The sequence below is a fragment of the Nerophis lumbriciformis genome, linkage group LG11, assembly GCF_033978685.3.
Source record: "Nerophis lumbriciformis linkage group LG11, RoL_Nlum_v2.1, whole genome shotgun sequence".
In the NCBI taxonomy this organism is placed as follows: Eukaryota; Metazoa; Chordata; class Actinopteri; order Syngnathiformes; family Syngnathidae; genus Nerophis; species Nerophis lumbriciformis.
Window position 1 is genome coordinate 30,011,180 of NC_084558.2, and position 24,691 is coordinate 30,035,870.

The 24,691-nt window shown below is 42.1% G+C and overlaps 1 protein-coding gene across 1 annotated transcript in view; it reads left to right on the forward strand.

Moving 5' to 3' along the window:
• styk1a (serine/threonine/tyrosine kinase 1a) overlaps positions 1-24,691 on the forward strand; it is a 46,161-nt gene that overhangs the window by 15,786 nt on the left and 5,684 nt on the right. The window contains exons 4-8 of the mRNA XM_061966879.1: positions 4,258-4,485; positions 4,568-4,749; positions 4,996-5,064; positions 20,283-20,488; positions 20,558-20,598. Of these exons, the coding sequence (XP_061822863.1) occupies positions 4,258-4,485; positions 4,568-4,749; positions 4,996-5,064; positions 20,283-20,488; positions 20,558-20,598 (726 nt within the window). The remainder of the gene's footprint in view (positions 1-4,257; positions 4,486-4,567; positions 4,750-4,995; positions 5,065-20,282; positions 20,489-20,557; positions 20,599-24,691) is intronic.

Consider the following 24,691-nt stretch of genomic DNA (forward strand, 5'->3'; position numbering starts at 1 on the left):
TAATATCGGAAATTATCAGTATCGTTTTTTTTATTATCGGTATCGGGTTGTTTTTTTTTGTTGGTTTTTTTATTAAATCAACATAAAAAACACAAGATACACTTACAATTAGTGCACCAACCCCAAAAACCTCCCTCCCCCATTTACACTCATTCACACTCATTCACACAAAAGGGTTGTTTCTTTCTGTTATTAATATTCTGGTTCCTATATTATATATCAATATATATCAATACAGTCTGCAAGGGATACAGTCCGTAAGCACACATGATTGTGCGCGCTGCTGGTCCACTAATAATACTAACCTTTAACAGTTAATTTTACAAATTTTCATTAATTACTAGTTTCCAGAGGTGTGGACTCGAGTCACATGACTTGGACTCGAGTCAGACTCGAGTCATGAATTTGATGACTTTAGACTCGACTTGACAAAATGTAAAGAGACTTGCAACTCGACTTAGACTTTAACATCAATGACTTGTGACTTCACTTGGACTTGAGCCTTTTGACTTGACATGACTTGACATGACTTGCCACTTTCCCCAAAATCCAAAGCTTAAAAAGTTATTTGGGAGCGCTTCGTATTTTTCATTTTCTTCGTCTGTCTATCAGCGTGTTATTCCTGTCAGCTGGTGTGCTGTCAGTACAACAGCCAATCAAATTAGAACTACGTTGTTTTCATCACACAGCATTCATCCAATCAAATTGCAGGACAACCAATGAACAAGAGTTGGTCCAACAACGTGCCAGTGATAAACAATTATGTTAAAGTTGGTTTCGTTCGGGTATAAAAACTACGACTTGGTCAACAAAAAACGAATTGCCGTATGCAAATCACGCAGTTCGAATATTATTTATTTATTGGCTAAGTAACGTGACTTTTATTTGCTGTGTAGTTAAATCAGTGAGGCTGCAAACTCACTGCTAACGTTATAACCATAGACATCTTATAAGGGTACGCAGCATAGAGCGCTACTGCCTACTGGCGCAGACGAGGCGCGGGGCCGCCATCTTGGAGTGGTGATCCGCTCCACTCAGTGCAATTCATTTGGCAGGAGCAATGAACTGTCAGCGCATTTAATTCATTTTACCTCACTGAATACCACTGATTTTCACGCGCTTTTTTGTCATACGTGTGTAACAGACACATGTTTTGGCGTGTTTTATTATTCATAGTTTGCTTAACAGTAATATAATATTCTTATACGCTATAAGTGACCAGACGTCCGAGATCAAAACTGGGAATATAATCCCAGAGAAGGGGAAAAAAAACGGTAAGCTATTTTTAAATTGAAGAAACAATATGATTAGGTTATATATACATGCTACATAAACAATGTATGAATACATTAGATATCTATATATCTTATAGACTGTATCTCTGTTGCTTCAGCAGCAGAGAGTTTGTTCTGTCTTGACACTTTGTATTGATATTTTCTATTACATTCTTCCCTTAAATGATAATGTTTGCAGTGATTGTTTTATATGTATTATTTTATGTAAGTCGCTTTGGATAAAAGCGTCTGCCAAATACTTCAACATATATAAACACCTGAAAGTCTTCATATCAGCTAAAACCACCAATCTGTTTCACTGGATTCAGAATAAAACCAAAATCTGTTTAACCCAACAATGTTAGTATTTGAATATTGTTACTTGAAGACTGATTCCTGGTTACAATTATACTGTTAAGAAAGTATTGTCTTATACTTTGCCTAAAATGAGAATGCATCATAATCAGTAGTGGCTGGTGAATTTTGTTTTAGGTGGGGCTGAAAGTTTGTAAACCAAACCCCTGTAGGGGCGTCATCCTCCCCCAGAAGATTTCTTTGTGATTTTCACATACAAATATTGAAGATCTTTGATCCTTCTCAACTCTGTGGTAATATTATTTTCATAAAATACAACCAATAGTACGTTAATGTTAAATCTTACTTGTGAAAAGTAATCCCCCGATTCCTATTTTCAACAGTCCGCTCATTTGAGCAGGAAAATGCAGAACACCATCTTTGTTTTCTACCTGTCAACTGTCAGTTTAGGCTGCTCGCCGGCTCCTCATCAGCACTTCAAGATGGCGGGCAAATTGCTCACGTCACAGCAACCAATGCTGCGTCTACTTATAAGATGTCTATGGTTATAACGTCATTGCAAACACGGCAATCTGTTGCGTCCACTGCAGTTTGCTACCTTATTCATACTTTTTGTCAAGTGATTTTTTTTAAGCAGGGTTTCATGAGGTACCTATACATAACGTTACGTTAGTCAATGTATCACACACAGTAACGTAACGTTAGTCAATGTATCACACACAGTAACGTAACGTTAGTCAATGTATCACACACAGTAACATTACGTTAGTCAATGTATCACACACAGTAACATTACGTTAGTCAATGTATCACACACAGTAACGTAACGTTAGACGGCAGTCAGCAGCACCGCGTATTTTAGCCACCTACAAAAAGACAAACAGTCAAATAAAGGTCAGTTAAAATGTATACTGTATTAAGAATATGTGTACATATTGCATAGGGTCCTGACATCTAAAAAGTACAACTCTGTTCATTGTTATGTTCATATATTTGTTATGTTTTTCATGTGTACGCACACATAAACACACATACAGTATGAGATGAGATCAATGAGATAAGGTAAGAACAGGATAGAAACTGCTGTGGAACTAGTTACAATGCAATATGCCATGGAAATACAATGTTAACACTTTTGTGCAAATAAGTACAGTTGCACTTGTTTTTTTCAAATGTGTTTATTCTGTAAAGGAATGAGTTACATGTTTAAAATGACTGGTTAATAGTGCTATTTTGAAGTGCAATGTCAGCACTATCTTTTTCCCTGCAATTTCAAATGCACTTGTTTTAATAAATAAATACAGCGTTTTAAAAGCATACACAATCTGTGTAAATATATTAGTCTGTGGTTAAATGACTTGAAAGGACTCGAAACTCAAAATGCAGGACTTGGGACTTGACTTGAGACTTTCCAGTCTTGACTTTGGACTTGACTCGGACTTGCCCTGTCTTGACTCGGGACTTGACTCGAGACTTGAGGGTAAAGACTTGAGACTTACTTGTGACTTGCAAAGCAATGACTTGGTCCCACCTCTGCTAGTTTCTATGTAACTGTTTTTATATTGTTTTACTTTCTTTTTTATTCAAGAAAATGTTTTTAATTTATTTATCTTATTTTTTTTATTTTTTTTTAAAGTACCTTATCTTCACCATACCTGGTTGTCCAAATTAGGCATAATAATGTGTTAATTCCACGACTGCATATATCGGTTGATATCGGTATCGGTTGATATCGGTATCGGTAATTAAAGAGTTGGACAATATCGGAATATCGGATATCGGCAAAAAGCCATTATCGGACATCCCTAGTTAAAATGACAAATATTAGACAGATGAGCAGTAGTAAATTGCAAAGGAATTTTGCCTACACTATGGGATGTTGGCGTGGCATGATGCCAAACTTTGATCTGATGGTTTCGCCACGCATTTTCAACATTTGTAACTCGGCTCCACAAATTCAGATCTCGAGAAGATTTTGTTCAAATGATGATTAGGGCACCTTGAAGTTCCAGATGGGTCAGTACCTATTCGTGGTTGGGCAAAGCCTGGCTAAAAACAACTGCTCCTGACTATCAACCATCAAGGGGACGGCGTGGCGCTGTTGGGAGAGTGGCCGTGCCAGCAACCTGAGGGTTCCTGGTTCGATCCCCACCTTCTATCAACCTCGTCACGTCCGTTGTGTCCTTGAGCAAGACACTTCACCCTTGCTCCTGATGGGTCGTGGTTAGGGCCTTGCACGGCAGCTCCCGCCATCAGTGTGTGAATGGGTGAAAGTGAAAATAGTGTCAAAGCGCTTTGAGTACCTTGAAGGTAGAAAAGCGCTATACAAGTATAACTCATTTACCATTTATCAAACTGTCATTACTTGACTTTAAATGATCGGCTACTTCCAAACTGATATGGGACTTTTCGATCGGGAACAGATTCATGACAAGACATCAATATCGACACCAGTATCACCGCCTTGTGGAAGAAATGTATAACAGTCGCAACTTCTTTCCACATGCTTAAATTTTCCTGAATTTCTTGATGGTGGGTCTTAGCATTGGGAATGACGTGACCCGTCAACTTGCATCAACCCCGAGTTGGACAAGGGTGCTTACAGCTTTAATTGCATTTGAGACTCCTTTCGTGACTCGTGGTCATAACCATTCTCTCTTCTCTCTAGCGCCCCCTGGTATTGACCCTCTGGAGCATGAGGAGCTTCCCATGGCAGTCCATAAAGCCCAGCAGCGCTCCCGCAAAGCAGTACCACAGGTGACCACAGGGGGACGTATTGGTTCCTTCCAGCAGGTCACCGTGCTGCCCCAGACGCTGTCCATCAAAACCAATAAGATGGTGGGTATCTACAAGGCCCGCATGGACAACAGGGACGTGGTGCTGAGGGTGCTCAAAGGTGGGTTTCAACGGAACGTTCTAGTGCGAACACAAAGCGTGACATTCAAGTGACGGCACTTGCCACCTGGCCTCTTTCGCAGACACGGCAAACAGCGGCGAGAGGCGACGCTTCCTGGATTTTGCCTCCTTTGTGTCAGGACTCGGGCGCCACCCCTTCATCCCCGCTCTTTTGGGGGTCGTTACCGCCTCTTCGCCCCCGGTGATGGTGATGGAGGAGCTGCGCCACCGAGACCTGCTGGGCTTCCTGTGGAGATGCAGACGGGTCAACTATACACTCATGACAGTGTTAACACTGGCCACTTCATTAGGTACACCGTCGAATGAGATCGTTGTGTTTCTAATTGTACGCTACGTTTTTAAAGTTTATTAGAAAGAGCTTTTATTGTCTCTTTTCATATTGGATCTCATGAGATTGTGCAGGTGTACCCAATGTTGTGTCCAGTGAGCAGACAAAGTATTCCTACTATGAAACGTGCACTAACAGAAATATGTGTTTTCCCTGTCAAAGGGTGAGTCGGCATGTGACATGACGGAGAGGATAGTCTTCACCATGGCAACACAAGTGGCTTCTGCTCTGGTTGGTTCATATATTTGATCACTAACAAGCAGTGGTGTGCTGTCAGGGCCAGCAAGGCCTTCTCTGTTGGCCTAACATAACCAGAAATCATGATTATAATTAAAGATAAAAGTAATTTTTTATTTACTTTCCCTAAATATCTAAACATATTCATATTCTCTTCATGTCATAACATGCTCCTTCAAATACTGTTGTTTTTAGGTTAGAGCATACTTGCCAACCCTCCCGGATTTTCCGGGAGACTCCCGAAATTCAGCGCCTCTCCCGAAAACCTCCCGGGACAAATTTTCTCCCGAAAATCTCCCGAAATTCAGGCGGAGCTGGAGGCCACGCCCCCTCCAGCTCCATGCGGACCTGAGTGACGTGTTGACAATCTGTTCACACGTCCGCTTTCCCACAATTTAAACAGCTAATGATGGAGGGCGAGTTCTTGGTTTCTTATGTGTGTTTATTGTTAGGCAGTTTCATTAACGTCCTCCGAGCGCGGTAACAACACACAACAACAGCGTCTACCGTAAAGCAGTTCGTCTGCCGTAAACAGCAATGTTGTGACACTTTTAAACAGGACAATACTGCCATCTACTGTACATGCATATGTGACCCACCCATAATGTGTCACATTTTTGTGTTGATTTATTTATTTTATTTTGTGGTTTGAATTCGTTTTTGGAGCTTTCATTACACATTTATCAGTATTCACATTGGTCAGTAGGGGGCAGTAGGCGTTTCTTCCCAATTGAATGCTATCACCTGCAGACCGGAAGTGTCTTGTCATTCTGATGAGAGCGACCAGTCTGTGAACAACTGAAACGTCCTGTGTGCTTTTTCCTCCTGTATAACAGGTTAGTTTTGGTGAATCAACTCACTGAATAATATCCATGTGATCTTTATAAGTTTAAGTACACATTCTGATGGTGGAGCCTAACTCTAAAGTGTTTGTGAGTTGTAGTTTGTATTTGTGAATGAATCCAGTGCACAGCTGCAGTAATCAATACAAAATGGCGACTTGAGTACGCAATGTTTATATATGAACTTTTGATCCTAATTCAGACTCCCAAATTAGAGCTCCCGTTTTCTTATTGATTTTATAATGTATATTTGTATAATGTGTGTGTTCTGAAATAGTGACAGAGAATAGAACAAGGATGGACAATTCAACCCTTAACTCAACAATTAGTAGATGAGTGTTATGTGTGTGTTTATGTGTAAATAAATGAACACTGAAATTCAAGTATTTCTTTTATTTATATATATATATATATATATATATATATATATATATATATATATATATATATATATATATATATATATATATATATACACGTATATATAAATAAATAATAATTTATTATATATATATATATATATATGTAATAAAATATATATATATATAGCTAGAATTCACTGAAAGTCAAATATGTTTTATATATATATATCTTAACCACGCCCCCAACCACGCCCCCCACCCCACCCCCCGACCACGCCCCCCACCCCCCCCTCCCGAAATCGGAGGTCTCAAGGTTGGCAAGTATGGGTTAGAGTTTGTATCCAATCAGAATTCAGATAGCTTATTGTCAGGTTCAAACACTGATGACATCTATTAAACAAACAAGAAGCAAGGAATCATGCAGCGACAGAGTTAAATTTGGCCCAATGAGGAGAGACGTATTGGGCTGTGCACTTAGTTACAGTTCCAACCTACGCTCCACGTGCTCCACTATTTATTTGGGAGGTCCCTGGTTACATCACTGAGGGGGGTAATTTCAGCAGCCCCAGTTAGACACAATATATGATTATTCAGAAATGGAAATGTGCTGACACTCGTGATATCGCCCTGTCTCAGCTTTGTCTGCGTCACGGTACTCGATGTTCTGGACACAAACACTGATACGAGACGACTCGCAATCCAAGATTGCAAGTTGTCCCTTTGCACAGATAGAAAAATACAACTTCAGCACAATTGATAATAACTATAGCAACGGCCTTTAAGCATAAGAGTTGTGTGATCATAACACATAATTATTCTCACACTTATGTTGCCATGCGGTGCGAAATCTGCCCAGGGCCTTCAGAATCAACAATGCGGGCGTCTGTGCACTGTAAGTGAACGGCAGCATACTGTTGATAGACAGTTGCAATAGCCAATCAGAACACAAGTTGTTATAGGTAAGGCCTTCTAGCTGGCCCTGACATTTACGTGCCCTGTAATTGGATACTCACTTGGGAGTCCCAAGTGAGTATCCAATCACAAGTTGCGAAAACAGGAAGTGGCACCAGAGCCATACGAGCCATAGAAAGCCACAGAAAACTCACCAGTAAAAGAACCACGAAGATAAAGTGTTTGTCTTACACCTAGTAATTGGCTGTGGACAGACAAGCAATGCAGGTTTAGCGAGCGGTGCGCACTCCCGCGAATAAATACATTTTTGACAGGCAATCACATTTTGGTGAAATGGTTTACCCGCCCGTTTCACACGAATCAAACGACTATGACAGTACCACTGGCTTATACGGCGTCGGATGGGTACTACAAATTGTGAGTTCAAATCTTACATTTCTATTTTTTTTTTATGTTTCATTTGTTTTATACAATTCTTCTCATTTTGACATTACCACGTAAGATATGTTTTATTTGCTGATGCGAGTTTATTGAATGTTGAATGCGCCAAAAAATTTAGCATTTTGTACACTGTTGTACAAATGCTCAGTAGCGGGGTTTCTGTGTAGTATCTCCAGCCGTGTCCATGTGGTGACATAAATTACAGTATTTTGAGAGGTGAAGTCGAACTGAGTGAGAAACGCACGGCCCGCCACTGCTAACAAGTCTTAGTCACGTTTCTTATTCATTATAGTACTGAATCGATTCATATTTTTTAAAGGGGAACATTATCACAATTTCAGAAGGGTTAAAACCATTAAAAATCAGTTCCCAGTGGCTTATTTTACTTTTCGAAGTTTTTTTCAAAATTTTACCCATCACGCAATATCCCTAAAAAAAGCTTCAAAGTGCCTGATTTTAACCATCGTTATATACACCCGTCCATTTTCCTGTGACGTCACACAGTGATGCCAATACAAACAAACATGGCGGCTAGAACAGCAAGGAATAGCGACATTACCTCGGATTCAGACTCGGATTTCAGCGGCTTAAGCGATTCAACAGATTACGCATGTATTGAAACGGATGGTTGTAGTGTGGAGGCAGGTAGCGAAAACGAAATTGAAGAAGAAACTGAAACTATTGAGCCATATCAGTTTGAACCGTATGCAAGCGAAACCGACGAAAACGACACGACAGCCAGCAACACGGGAGAAAGCGAGGACGAATTTGGCGATCGCCTTCTAACCAACGATTGGTATGTGTTTGTTTGGCATTAAAGGAAACTAACAACTATGAACTAGGTTTACAGCATATGAAATACATTTGGCAACAACATGCACTTTGAGAGTGCAGACAGCCCAGTTTTCATCAATTAATATATCCTGTAGACATACCCTCATCCGCTCTCTTTTCCTGAAAGCTGATCTGTCCAGTCCAGTTGGAAATGCATCTGCTTTGAGTGTCGCAGGATATCCACACATTCTTGCCATCTCTGTCGTAGCATAGCTTTCGTCGGTAAAGTGTGCGGAACAAGCGTCCAATTTCTTGCCACTTTCGCATCTTTGGGCCACTGGTGCAACTTGAATCCGTCCCTGTTTGTGTTGTTACACCCTCCGACAACACACCGACGAGGCATGATGTTTCCAAGGTACGGAAAACAGTCGAAAAAACGGAAAATAACAGAGCTGATTTGACTCGGTGTTTGTAATGTGTTTGAGAAAATGGCGGATTGCTTCCCGATGTGACGTCACATTGTGACGTCATCGCTCCAAGAGCGAATAATAGAAAGGCGTTTAATTCGCCAAAATTTAGAGTTCGGAAATCGGCTAAAAAAATATATGGTCTTTTTTCTGCAACATCTAGGTATATATTGACGCTTACATAGGTCTGGTGATAATGTTCCCCTTTAAGAATGTTTTTTTTAAGTATTTTTTTAGGCCATCTATGCCAAGAGAAGCTTTCTTAACCTGTAGAGGTGTCGAAGAGTAGGGACGGATACGTGGGGATGTTGCTCTGGGCTTTTGTTAAGTTTGAAGATGGCGATGAAGAGTATGTTAATTTTATAAAGGATGTCATAAATGTTAATATACAATTGTTGTAGCTGTGACAGTATAGTTGTTGTTTTTTTATCAAATGAATAATGAGTGAAAGTAGTCTATTAAGGTTGTCAGGAAAAAAAGATTTTCGAAGAAATTGCAATTCTTACTTGTAACGATTCTTAATCAATTAAAAAATATAACATATGCACGCACGGATGCACGCAACGCACGCATGCACGCACACACACACACACACACACACACACACATTGGTATATATATATATATATATATGTATTTATACATTTGATTCGTGATCGAGTCATTACCCCCAAGAATCGAATCGAATTGAATCGTGTGGTGCCCAAAGATTCACAGCCCTATAGTCTATCCAGCTAGATAGCAGTAAAACCTAATTTGACAGACATCATCAAAGTTCAAATTTAAACATTCACACAGAGCACCAGCATTTGCATCAAGGATGCGGTGGTGGAAAAAAGGTAAAAATATAGGGAATCTATCTGTGGCAGCATAGGAGAAAGTTATGTACAAGTTACTTTTGCATCTCATTGCCCTAAACTGTGGTGCATTCAAGGACCCTTAATTAAAGTTAGAAACATCTCTAGGTTTTAAAGAAATAGGGAAATGTAATTCCCACGAGATGCACTAATAACAATAACAATAATATAACACCATTAATAATGATGTACTATTATGATACTAGGTTACTAGTACTTTATACTCGGAAGTAGAGAAGAAATGTATACCCGGTAGTTGTATTAAAGTGAGTAATGACAGGTTATTTTATTATCTAAATTCCTATTCTGGTACATTTCAATTGAATTGGGGCGGTATAGCTCGGTTGGTAGAGCAGCTGTGCCAGCAACTTGAGGGTTCCAAGTTCGATCCCCGCTTCCGCCATCCTAGTCACTGCCGTTGTGTCTTTGGGCAAGACACTTTACCCACCTGCTCCCAGTGCCACCCACACTGGTTTAAATGTAACTTAGATATTGGGTTTCACAATGTAAAGCGCTTTGAGTCACTTGAGAAAAAGCGCTATATAAATGTAATTCACTTCACTCCACAATTAGTTGGCACCTTTTGGGAAAAAATAAAAAACAAAACCAGATTAATTAGGGGGGGGGGGGGTTGTGTAGATATGCTCTAGATATGTTAATCCCATCTTTTAAAAGGCAAAAACTTAATTAGAATTTTTACAAGTCTTTTAAAAGTCAGATTTCAATCAAATCCATGCATTAATTTGTATTAGTGAATGTAAATATAACAGTAGTGTGCATAGGTGGATTAATGAACGGGCCTACCGGGCCCAGGCCCAGGGGGCCAGAGGCCCCAAGGGGCCAGGCCAACTTGGCCCCACGGCCGCGACGCATGCAAAACTACTTTTGCAAAAATAATAATCTTAGGCACCAAGGGGCCAGGCCAACTTGGCCCCGCGGCCATGACCCATAGAGGGTCAGAGGCCCCAAGGGGCCAGGTCAACTTGGCCCCGCGGCCGCGACCCACAGAGGGCCAGAGGCCCCAAGGGGCCAGGCCAACATGGCCCCGCGGCCATGATCCATAGACGGTCAGAGGCCCCAAGGGGCCAGGTCAACTTGGCCCCGCGGCTGCGACCCACAGAAGGCCAGAGGCCCCAAGGGGCCAGGTCAACTTGGCCCCGCGGCCACGATCCATAGAGGGTAAGAGGCCCCAACGGGCCAGGTCAACCTGGCCCCGCGGCCGCGGCCCACAGAGGGCCTGAGGCCCCAAGGGGTCAGGCCAACTTGGCCCCGCGGCCACGATCCATAGAGGGCCAGAGGCCCCGAGGGGTCATGCCAACTTGGCCCCGATCCATATAGGGTCGAGGCCCCAAGGGGCCAGGCCAACTTGGCCCCGCGGCCACGATCCACAGAGGGCCAGAGGCTCTCAATCATTATTATCAAAGCTAATTCTCAAATTGGATCACACAACCTCACTCACATATTCTTTATCAATTATTAAAGGTTGTTTCTGAATTTTGATCACAGAACTTAATGCAAATATTCTTGATTGATTGGCAAAGCTCATTCTCAAATTTTGATTACACAACCTTACTCTGACAAATGATCATTATCAAAAAGCTCTATCTCGAATTTGGATCACAGAATCTCACTCAAGTATTCTTAGCTGTGCCCCTCCCCCATCGAGTCTTTCATAAACCGGTCTGTTCTTTTAGAATCTCCTCATTTGGTACTTTGAACTCGTGAGTGACTGCTCAAAATTTGGTTTCCTTTCCCTCAGTTCAGACTCAGAGATAATTTGAAATCATTCCACAAGAAGTTTAACGCGCACACACACACGACACACACACACTTGAGTTGAGCATTACTTGGAAATTCTTATATTTTCCATTTTGCTGTTATTATCAGCATCTTCCCATTTTGTCCTTTTCTTTCAAAAAAGTTTACAGTCTGACATTTGTCACTGCTGTCAGTTAATAACTTTTTGGTCTTTGACCCATTTTGTCATTTTCTCGATTCGATCGTCACTGACCACTCTCTCCTGTCTGGCAGACATCGTTGCTGCCATCATAGCCAGCAAGCTGCCTGCAGATAGCAACATTTTGGTGTCCTTTGTGAAAATATTTAGAAAGTAGACAAAAGTACACAAAGTTGTACAACTATTATCTTTATGATCTTTTTTTTGTTTGTTTGTTTCTCTGTTACTGTGTGTGGCCAATTAAGCGACTTTTGGCCATACCTGGCTGGTGACATTTAGCGACTTTCTGGTTGTTGTTAAAATTAATAATAGCAACAGTTCTCCTCATCTTAATGCAATTTATTGTGTCTGTCTCTCCACATTTTGCCATTAGGTACTTTGAGCTCTTGTTGGTCAGTCACTCTAAGGTACATTGTTGCTGCCATCATAGCTAGCAAGCTGCCTGCAGATAGCGACATTTTGGTGTCCTTTGAGAAATATTAAGAAAGAAGACAAAAGTACAAGACATTGTACGATTACTATCTTTTTAAAAATTATTTGTTTCACTGTCAGTGTGATTGAGCGACTTTACCGCTAGATTTTGCGTCTTTTGGCCATACCTGGCTAGCGACTGAAAACATCATTTAGCGACTTTTTGGTTGTGAAGATAAGTGGTAAAAGCAGATCTGCCTGTTGGTCTTCCCACATTTTGCCATTTGGTACTTTGCACTCTTGTTGGTCACTCCAAGGCATTTGTCCCTGCCTTCAGCTAGTCACTTGGCTCTTTTGGAATTTATTTCACTGTAATTGGCTCTCTCTTTCTCCTCAGTACAAATCAGTCTGTTCCCTTGCCATTCATCACTGACCACTCCGCTCTCCTGTCTGTCAGACATTGTTGCTGCATGCAGATAGCTTGGGGTCCTTAGTGAAAATATCAGAAGAGAAAAGTACACAATTAACTTAATCATCTTTTTTTATTCACTGTCAGTCCTTCAGTGAGTCCCAGTGTGTTGGCGATTAAGCAACGTTGGCATTCGATTTAGAGACTTTTGGCCATACATGACTGGCGACTCAAAACGTCATCTAGTGACTTTCGCTGTCTGAGTTTAGCATTGATTGGAAATCTGTTATCAGTTCTTATAGAAATCAGCTGATTTCTGCTTTTGACTGTTAATGCTAGATTGCTAGTTTTGAAAATTGCATCACTCACACACACACACACACACACACACACACACACACACACACACACACACACACACACATAGTTGGTTAAGCTGTTGTGATAGGCAAAGAGCCAATGTGCACAGAAAGAAGGGAAATATGGATCATAAACGTCTAAGTGGAGGAGCTAGAAAAAAAATTCAGCAAGAAAAGAAAAAAAAGGAATCAGTTTTACTTGAGAGTGTTCCAAATATCTCCAGCTTCTTCAGTACAAAGACATCTGCTGAAAGCAATTCTATAAATGCTACTGCAAATTCAGCTAAGGTTAGCAATGCACCTGAGCTAGCATGTAGCTCCCAAGATCCTGAGACCACTACAAGTGTACGCACTGAACCAAATGCTTCGGATGCTAATGATTCAACCAACTCAGCAGTAGCCAGTTGCTCGGATGAATGTAAGGTCACTGCACCTCTGGACAGCATAGAAAATGAGTTGAATCTTTCTTCAACACCATCTACAGCAGTGGTTCTCAAACTTTTTTTGTCATCCCCCACTTTGGACAAGGGCGAGTTTTCAAGCCCCACCTGCCCCCATCGCCCCAACAGAACGCTAACGCCAAGCTTAACATTTTCAAATTTATTGAACATCAAGTAACATCAAGTTGTATACATTCAAACTCAATAACATAAAATAACATCAAGTTCAATAATAAATAAAATAACTGTGCAGCTGTGGTATAACTTGCCCATCCATCCATTTTCTACCGCTTATTCCCTTTGTGGTCGCGGGGGGCGCTGGAGCCTATCTCAGCTACAATCGGGCGGAAGGCGGGGTACACCCTGGACAAGTCGCCACCTCATCGCAGGGCCAACACAGATAGACAGACAACATTCACACTCACATCCACACACTAGGGCCAATTTAGTGTTGCCAATCAACCTATCCCCAGGTGCATGTCTTTGGAGGTGGGAGGAAGCCGGAGTACCCGGAGAGAACCCACGCAGTCACGGGGAGAACATACAAACTCCACGCAGAAAGATCCCGAGCCCGGGATTGAACCCAAGACTACTCAGGACATTCGTATTGTGAGGCAGATGCACTAACCCCTCTCCCACCGTGCTGCCTGGTATAACTTGCATCAAGTTCAATAATAAATAAAATAACTTGCATCAAGTTCAATAATAAATAAAACAAAAGTGTTATAACTTGCATCAAGTTCAATAATAAATCAAAAAAAGTGTTATAACTTGCATCAAGTTCAATAATAAATCAAAAAAAGTGTTATAACTTGCATCAAGTTCAATAATAAATCAAATAAAAGTGTTATAACTTGCATCAAGTTCAATAATAAATCAAATAACTTGCATCAAGTTCAAAATAAATAAAATAAAAGTGCCACTTTGCAATCTTTGCAAAAAAAAAGGAGGAGCTATGCATTTGGGAAGACAGGGCAAGTGACAGCACTTTGCCCCGGGAGAGCCACCTTGCTTCACTGTGAAACACATACTTGCCAACCCTCCCGGATTTTCCGGTAGACTCCCGAAATTCAGCGCTTCTCCCGAAAACCTCCCGGGACATATTTTCTCCTGAAAATCTCCCGAAATTCAGGCGTACCTGAGTGACGTGTCGACAGCATGTTTTCACGTCCGCTTTCCCACAATATAAACAGCGTGCCTGCCCAATCACGTTATAACTGTAGAATGATCGAGGGCGAGTTCTTGGTTTCTTATGTGGGTTTATTGTTAGGCAGTTTCATTAACGTCCTCCCAGCATGGCAACAACACACAACAACAGCAGTCACGTTTTCGTCTACCGTAAAGCAGTTCGTCTGCCGTAAACAGCAATGTTGTGACACTCTTAAACAGGGCAATACTGCCATCTAATGTACATGCATATGTGACATTAACATCTAGGGCTTTTAGAGAGTGCAGTACACAACTGCGCACACAACAAGGAGACGAAGCAGAATTCATCATCAGAGAGGGTGTTCAGCATGGTTAGAAAAATAATGACAGAGAATAGAACAAGGATGGACAATTCAACCCTTAACTCAACAATGAGTAGATGAGTGTTATGTGTGTGTATATGTGTAAATAAATGAACACTGAAATTCAAGTATTTCTCTTATGTATATATATATATATAGCTAGAATTCACTGAAAGTCAAGTATTTCTTATATATATATATATATATATATATATATATATATATATATATATATATATATATATATATATATATATATATATATATATATATATATATATGTGTGTGTGTGTGTGTGTGTGTGTGAAATACTTGACTTGGTGAATTCTAGCTGTAAATATACTCCTCCACGCCCCCACCCCCAACCGCGCCCCCCACCCCCACCTCCCGAAATCAGAGGTCTCAAGGTTGGCAAGTATGGTGAAACAGCACGGTTGTATGATCAGCTCCCATTTCCTCACACAATGCAGAGAATAGTCGCGCTTTCAGTGGTCGTGTTTTGATCAAATTTACCGCGCTCACATCTGTTAAAACCTCATTGAGTTCGGGGCTGAGCTGCCTTGACGCGAGTGCTTCCCAGTGAATGACAAAGTGTGTCCAATGCGCATTTGGCGCAACCCTCTTTATTAGAGCCTGCAGCTTGTTTCTTGACCCTGCCATCAGAGCAAAAGCCCACACAGTTTTCCCATTTAAGGTCGTGTTCTTTGAGGAAACTGTCCATTATCTTGAACAGCTCATCAGCAGAGGCTCTATTTTTGATGTATTTGCAAAACAGCAAATCCTCGCACAGTGACTCGCCATTCACAAAGCGGACGTATGCGATGAACAGGCAGTCTTTATTGCTGTCAGTAGCTTTGTCCACTTGTAAAGCAAAACGACTTTATTTTCATTTGTCTCCGAGTTGTTCCTCAAGATCACTTGCAATGTCGCATATACGTCTCGCAACTGTGTCGTTTGACAGTGGGACAGCTTTTCATTTTGCTGCGCTTGTCTCGTCAAGTTTGTTCCGCTTAGCCCCGCCCCCATTAGTTACTGTTGCTATGTCTGTCAAACTTTTGCTCCTACCTAGAAATGTAAAGCCTACAGGAAAAATAAGTAATTTACATTTATTTATAAAGCGGATTTCACAGACAGAATCACAAAGTGATTTACAGTGTGTATAGAAAATGAAAGCATAGTAAAAAAAAAAATCTAAAAAAAAAAAAAAAAAAAAAATTTAAAGTGAAATTCCCTCCCGTTCCTCGCGCCCCACCTGTCATGTCTCTATTCCCCACCAGTGGGGCGCGCCCCACACTTTGAGAAAGGCTGATCTACAGTGACAACTCTACCTAGTGATCCCGCTAAATGGGCTGATACCCTCACTGAGTCAATGAAGGAAGTTCTTATTCAAAGAGGTGAAAAATCATTTCACAACCGTCACAGCCATTATCCGGCTTCTGTGAGGAACAGTGGGCTAGGAGGCAAAACCCGATGCCTAAACAATGAACATTTTACTTCACACCTGCCCAATGGACAACGAGTACAAAGAGAGTGGATGATGTACTCTCCCTCTACTGGTAATGTTTACTGCTTTGCATGCAAACTGTTTTCCCCAAAAACGCATTCTTTTGTGACAGGCTATTGTGATTGGAAACACTCAGAAAGATTTGGTGAACATGAGCGAAGTGCTGAGCACATAACCTGCATGCAAGCAGTCTTGAACCGCGCCACAGGTGCCACAGTTGATGCAGATCTGTTCAAACAGTTTCAGGCAGAGAGCAGCTATTGGAGGCAGGTGTTACAAAGAGTTGTTGCAGTCATTAAATTCCTTGCAGAAAGGGGCCTTGCATTTAGGGGTAAAAATAATCGTTAGGGTCTCCTCTCAATGGGAACTACCTTGGTATTCTGGAGGTCCTGGCTGAATTTGATCCCTTTCTAAAGGATCACATCAGAAAGTTTGGGCAGATGGGTCGAGGTAATACCTCATATCTGTCCTCCACCATTTGTGAGGAATTCATTGAATTGATGGGTGCAAAAACCAAACAGGCTATAGCAGATGAACTGCAAGCAAGCAAATACTACTCTATCATTGTGGATTCAACCCCAGATTTATCTCATGTGGACCAATTGACATTCATATTCCGTTTTGTTAGCAAAGAGGGCAGTGTTGTTGAACGCTTTGTGGGTTTTGAGCCCATTACTAGCCATACAGGTGAAAGTTTGGCTAACTGTGTCATGTCTGTGTTGGAAAATCTAGGGTTAGAGCTGTCAAATTGCAGGGGGCAGGCTTATGATAATGCCAGCAACATGTCAGGGAGGTATAATGGGTTGCAGGCTCACTTAAAGAAAAGCAACCCATTAATACACTATATTCCATGTGCAGCTCACTCTTTGAATTTGGTGGGAGTCAACAGCATTGACAGATGTGGAAATGAAGTCTCTAAGTATTTTGACTTGATTCAGTCTATTTACAACTTCACAACTGCATCCACACACCGATGGGACAGGGTATTTGGCAATTCCAACATAGATCTCACACTTAAAGCTTTATCCAACACGCGTTGGAGTTGCCGTGCAGAATCTACCAAAGCACTGTGGCAGAACTACAGTAAAGTAAGAGCAGCACTACAGGGTATTTCCACTGATGACACAGAGAAACGAGACACACAAACTGAAGCTGACAGTCTAGTGCGGAAGCTGGATTCACTTGAGATGGCCTTCATGGCAGGCTTTTGGGACACTGTTCTGTCCAGATTTCAGGCCACAAGTCTGCAACTTCAAAAAGCAGACATGGACCTTGGTACAGCAGTTAGATTGCTGGAATCTCTGCGCACCTTTGTTCTCTCCCAAAGAGATCTATTTGATCATTTTGAGCAGAAAGCCTTAAACATGTTGGGTGGCACCCCATCTTACAGGGCTGAACGGACGAAGAAACGTAAAAAGTTTGCTGATGAATCAGCATCCCCAGATGTTGTGCTTGAGGGAAGGCAACTGTTTCACATAGAGACATTTATTGCCTCTATTGATCAACTGAGTTCAAGCCTTAATCACCGTCTGGAGGCCTACAAACATCTGAACAATTTGTTCAGTGTCCTTTTCTCTTTGGATACAGAGTCCAATGCTTCAGTCCTTCACAAGGCCAAGATTCTCACTGAATCATACTCATCTGACCTCAATGAAAGTCTTGGACAGGAGCTTATACAGTTCAAATCTTTTATACAGCTCAACAACACTGATGAGGAGAGGACCCCTTCAGGACTGCTCAAAACAATAATACATTTTGGACTACAGCCTACGTTTCCTAATACATACATTGTGCTACAGATTTTTCTCACTCTACCGGTCAGTAACTGTGAGGGAGAACGCTCATTCTCTCTTTTGTCAAGAGTCAAAAATGAGCTGCGCACAAGAATGACTCAGAAAAGATTAAATGCGTTATCTCTAATGGCAATTGAGAGTGAGCTGACAAGAGAGTTGGACTTCAATGATGTGGTGGATGATTTTGCGAAATTGAAAGCACGAAAGAAACCCCTTGCTTAAAGGTGCACTGTGTAAGATTTGTAGGTTGTTATTTCCAGAATTCACCCATTCACTAATGTTAGGCTACCTGTTTTCATGAATACTTACCACCACCATAAAATTCTAAGTATCCATTATGACTGGGAGAATTGCACTTTCGCCATTTCTGGGAACTGTCTGTCACCTGGATTCTGAAGATAGGATTGACTTTAGGCAGAAGCTTGGTGCTTTCTCTGGCAAACTGAACCTCAAGCTTCATTCTCTGCAGCTTTGCATTCTTGTTCAGACTTTCATCGACAAGGAACTTTTCAACTTCCCCACTATCGTGAAGGGGCCACCAAAAGATTTCAGTGTGTCCAGCATGTCTAGTCTCTTCTTCTCCTGTCTTTGAGCCATCTCTTGTTTTTCGTCAGCCCAACTCTTGAATTTTGCCTTCATGAGTTTACTCCAGTTGAGTTCAACCTCTCTTTTTGCTTGTGCTGCTGCCTTGAAACCTCTGAAGCTCCTGGCTCTTCTGTAAAATTATTGACCTATTGACTGCGTTCAGTGTGCCCAACTTCTTCAGTCTGTAGTCCACCTTGCCACATTGTCTCTCCATCCCAATGTTGTGCACAGGGGTGCCATCAATGTTACTAGCCTGTTCACTGACAGGGTCCATTGGGAAGGTCTCCTCATCCATCCCATAGTCCATCCTCTGCCTGGCCAGGACAGTCTTCAGATGGGGCAGCATGAGATCTGTCAGCTGCTTCACTTCATCCAAGTATTCGGCAGCCACGTCTGACACTGAGTTCAGGACATGTCCAGTGCCTGTCCAGCCACTATAGCATTCTTGCTGTCTACATCCAGATCCACCATGAAACTCTGTAGCACTTGCTCCATCTTCATATCGGCCTCTGCCAACCGCATCACTTTATTCATGGCACTGCTGAAGCCCAGTGTAGTGTGGGTGCCACAAAAGATCTGCCCTGCTGGTTTTTCCAAGTTGTTCATCTCTGCCAACAGCTTTGAAAAGCCTTTGTTGTGCTCTGTGCTGTCAGTCATATGTGCATCTACAAGTTTATAAACATCCTCCACATTGACTCCTCTGACCGACGCCAGTATTTCGAACCCCATATCCACTTGCATTTCTATGTCCTCAGTGGTCTCTCGGTGAATGGGTAAGACAGGCAGAGGAAATGGGCTATCTTGACCTGCATGCAGCCCTTGTACCATGAACTGGCCTACACCTTTCTTTGTGGTGCTCTCCGATGCATGTGTTATCATTTTACCTTTCTCCTTCTCCTCCTCAAGCTTTCCCACAAAATAGATACAGACTTTGAGCCTCAATTTGCTGCACAGCTGCCGTTATGCCAAAGTGTTTTCCTAAGATATTATTTTATTTTTAATGATAGAAGGGAGGAAAAGGGGGCAAAAATCATGTCCAATTTAGTTTTTTGGGTGGGGTGGGGGGTTTATTTCATGATAGGTACCAACTTCCAATACATAATATCTCTCAAATGACCCAATGCACCATCACTGAAGTGGGCGTAATCATTTTCCAAAATGTTTATTTTTAGGCCATTTATCCCCTCCCCCTACCTGTGTCTGTGTGAAACCTGTGCTTGTCTGTGTGGTATACCTAATAGTGTGTGTGCAGTATGTGCACTCTTCTGTACAGTACAGTGTGCATGTCTGTTCACAGTATACAGTATTTCTTGCATAGTGCGTGCGTGTGTGTGCGCGTGCACACGCGGGGTTGAGGGGCCAAGACCATGTCAGGCCCAGGGGGCCAAAATTTCTTAATCCGCCCCTGGTAGTGTGTGTATGGGTGGTGACGACGTTGGGTGGGATGGGGGCCCCGTTAGGAGTCTTGTGTAGGGAGGCCTTATATTGATATACATCATATCGAATCGTGAGTTATTTTAAGAGTCACATCCTTAATAGTTTTTTTGTTTTGTTTTGTTTTGTTGCTAAACATGTTACTAATCTTTAGGAGTATCTGCACGGTCAGCGCTGCGTTCATGGCAACGTGGCAGCGCGAAGCGTGCTGGTGGGCGGCGACCTGACGGCCAAGCTGTGGGGTTTAGGCTCCGCCTACCACCGGCAAGCCCAGGTTGATGTGGGCGGAGCCACGGAGCTGAAGAAGTGGCAGGCGCCGGAAGTGTTGACGCGCAGAGCGTTCAGTGCCAGCAGCGACGTGTGAGTGACTTCATTCGTCCTTCTAAAGCGCAAAAAGACATTTGTTGATGTTGAAACTTTGTCTTCTAGGTGGTCCTTTGGGACGCTGCTCTATGAAATGGTCACGTTAGGTAAGAGACACCTACTCTTTGAGCATCTTCACTATATCATTTGTTGTAACTCAACATAAATTTACATTCATATTTTTTCAACTCTAATATACATATTGAACCACTCAAAATGTGTCATGCCCATCTATTTAATTTTCCTACAAGTTTTCTAAACCAAAGAGTAACAGGACTGAAAGTAACAGGGGGGAGTTCTTAGCATAAAACTAGCAAACACATGAAATATTGCACCTGGCATATATGCTAACAGCATGTTGTCACTAAGCACATTGCAGTGAATAAACAAAATATGTATATACAAATAAAATAACATTTTGGTAACAGGACTGTGCTGAAACATTTTTTAACCCCCCAGTCATAGGCACCGGTAAATAGTATGATAGAAATACGGATAGGTACCTTTTACATTTGAACCAACCAATTACCAGTAACTGGGAATTGATACTGGTACTCTGTTAACTGTTAATTGTTTAGTATTAAAATCCCAATTTTAATGCATGTAATAATTGTTGATTGTGGTAAGTGTGCTGTCCAGGTGTTATATTTTGTTTTCTTATTACATTTCAGAGTCTCATTTGCAAGTATTATTAAAGTTAAAGTACCACTGATAGTCTCACACACACACGATGTGGTGAATTTACCCTCTGCATTTCCACCCCCTGGGAGGTGAGGGGAGCAGTGAGCCTAAGCGGTGGCCGCGCGTTTGGGAATCATTTTGGTGATATAACCTCCAATTCCAACCCCTTGATGCTGAGTGTCAAGCAGGGAGGTAACAGGTCCCATTTTATTAGTCTTTGCTCTGACTCAGCCGGGGTTTGAACTCACGACCTACCGATCTCAGGGCGGACACTCTAACCACAAGGCCACTGAGCAGTTGTTATTAGCATTATATAGTAGTCCGTGCATGCAGTTGCAATTCCAAGACGTTAGATGGCAGTAGTGTATAGACTCTGGTGCATTGCTTAGCTAACATGTAGCATTTGCCATTTAGCTGAATGTGCCAGTCTTGTCTTTAGTTGAGTCCTATGAAGTGTTTATACTGTAAGTGGGGGCGGTATAGCTCGGTTGGTAGAGCGGCCGTGCCAGCAACTTGAGGGTTGCAGGTTCGATCCCTGCTTCTGCCATCCTTCGGCAAGACACTTTACCCACCTGCTCCCAGTGCCACCCACACTGGTTTAAATGTAACTTAGATATTGGGTTTCACTATGTAAAGCGCTTTGAGTCACTTGAGAAAAAGCGCTATATAAATATAATTCACTTCACTTCACAAAGTATTGTATTTATTACACACTTGATTGTAACGTACATTTTGGTTGTTGTTTTCATTACCAAATGTTGAGGTGTTTAGATCGCCATGATAAATCGCTAATGCTAATCGGTAACATGTATTTGGAAAAGCTAACATAAATTAGCATCAAGCTAGCGCATTTCGGAAAGTCGGGCTTTACTGCAAATTTGAGCGTTTTCGAACGGGCATACTTGCATTGTTGACGTTGAAAATTGCAAGATTAACTAAGGGCAGTTTGGCTGAGTCTGCTCTGAGTGCTGCTTGAGTGCTTGTTTCCCTGCCAAGTATTTGAGTGTTTAGTCTGCAACCGGACATGACATCATGAGCAACAAAGGTATTGAAATATAGCACCGTTTGATTTTCTGTCAATTGATACCTGGTAGTAGCAACATAATTTGATCGATAATGTGGATAAAAGTACCAATACCTATCCCTAGATAGAATGTACAGAACAGTGTGAAATTACTTTTGTCCTTGCCATGACTTGCAAAGCATCTAAATCAGGGGTCTCAAACTCAATTTACCTGGGGGCCACTGGATGCAGAAACTGGGTGAGGCTGGGCCGCAAGAAAAGATTTCTTAAAAAAATCTAACATGCACTTTTTAATGAATTCACCTTCTTTGAATGGCTTTCCAGCCCTAGCAACATACTTTCCAACCCTCCCGGTTTTTCCGGGAAACTCCCGAATTACAGTGCCCCTCCCGATAATCTCCCGGGGAAACCATTCTCCCGAATTTCTCCCGATTTTCACCCGGACAACAATATTAAAGGGGAACATTATCACCAGACCTATGTAAGCGTCAATATATACCTTGATGTTGCAGAAAAAAGATCTTTTTTTTTTTTAACCGATTTCCGAACTCTAAATGGGTGAATTTTGGCGAATTAAACGCCTTTCTAATATTTGCTCTCGGAGTGATGACGTCACAACGTGACGTCGCATCGGGGAGCAATCCGCCATTTTCTCAAACACCGGGTCAAAACAGCTCTATTATTTTCCGTTTTTTCGACTGTTTTCCGTACCTTGGAGACATCATGCCTCGTCGGTGTGTTGTCGGAGGGTGTAACAACACGAACAGGGACGGATTCAAGTTGCACCAGTGGCCCAAAGATGCGAAAGTGGCAAGAAATTGGACATTTGTTCCGCACACTTTACCGACGAAAGCTATGCTACGACAGAGATGGCAAGAATGTGTGGATATCCTGCGACACTCAAAGCAGATGCATTTCCAACGATAAAGTCAAAGAAATCTGCCGCCAGACCCCCATTGAATCTGCCGGAGTGTGTGAGCAATTCAGGGACAAAGGACCTCGGTAGCACGGCAAGCAATGGCGGCAGTTTGTTCCCGCAGACGAGCGAGCTAAACCCCCCTGGATGTCTTGGCTCACACCGTCCCAAGATGATCAAGAGAAGAATATCGACCCTAGCTTTCCTGGCCTGCTGACATGAGGGTATGTCTGCAGAATATATTAATTGATGAAAATTGGGCTGTCTGCACTCTCAAAGTGCATGTTGTTGCCAAATGTATTTCATATGCTGTAAACCTAGTTCATAGTTGTTAGTTTCCTTTAATGCCAAACAAACACATAGATTGGTTAGAAGGCGATCGCCAAATTCGTCCTCGCTTTCTCCCGTGTCGCTGGCTGTCGTGTCGTTTTCGTCGGTTTCCCTTGCATATGGTTCAAACCGATATGGCTCAATAGCTTCAGTTTCTTCTTCAATTTCGTTTTCGCTACCTGCCTCCACACTACAACCATCCGTTTCAATACATTCGTAATCTGTTGAATCGCTTAAGCTGCTGAAATCCGAGTCCGAATCCGAGCTAATGTCGCTATACCTTGCTGTTCTTTCCGCCATGTTTGTTTGTGTTGGCGTCACTATGTGACGTCACAGGAAAATGGACGCGTGGTTAAAATCAGGCACTTTGAAGCATTTTTTAGGGATATTGCGTGATGGTTAAAATTTTGAAAAAAACTTCGAAAAATATAATAAGCCACTGGGAACTGATTTTTAATGGTTTTAACAATTCTGAAATTGTGATAATGTTCCCCTTTAAGGGCGTGCCGTGATGGCACTGCCTTTAGCGTCCTCTACAACCTGTCGTTGCGTCCGCTTTTTCACCATACAAACAGCGTGCCGGCCCAGTCACATGTTGTAAGCGGCTTCTGCAGACACATGTAAGTGAATGCCATACATACTTGATCAACAGCCATACAGGTCAAACTGAGGGTGGCCGTATAAACAACTTTATCACTGTTACAAATATGTGCCACACTGTGAACCCACACCAAACAAGAATGACAAACACATTTCGGGAGAACATCCGCACCGTAACACAACAAACACAACAGAACAAATACCCAGAACACCTTGCAGCCCTAACTCGGGGCGGGGCGGGGTGGGGTTTGGTGGTAGCCCGGAAGAGTTAGGGCTGCATGGGATTCTGGGTATTTGTTCTGTTGTGTTTGTGTTGTGTTACGGTGCAGATGTTCTCCCGAAATGTGTTTGTCATTCTTGTTTGGTGTGGGTTCACAGTGTAGCGCATATTTGTAACAGTGTTAAAGTTTAAAGTTGTTTATACGGCCACCCTCAGTGTGACCTGTGTGGCTGTTGATCAAGTATGTCTTGCAGTCGCTTACGTGTGTCTACAAAAGTCAAATACAACATGTGACTGGGCTGGCATACTGTTTGTACAGGCTGTAGAGGATGCTAAAGTCAGTGCCGTCACGGTACGCCCTTAATATTGTCGTCTGGGTGAAAATCGGGAGAATGGTTGCTCCTGGAGATTTCTGGGAGGGGCACTGAA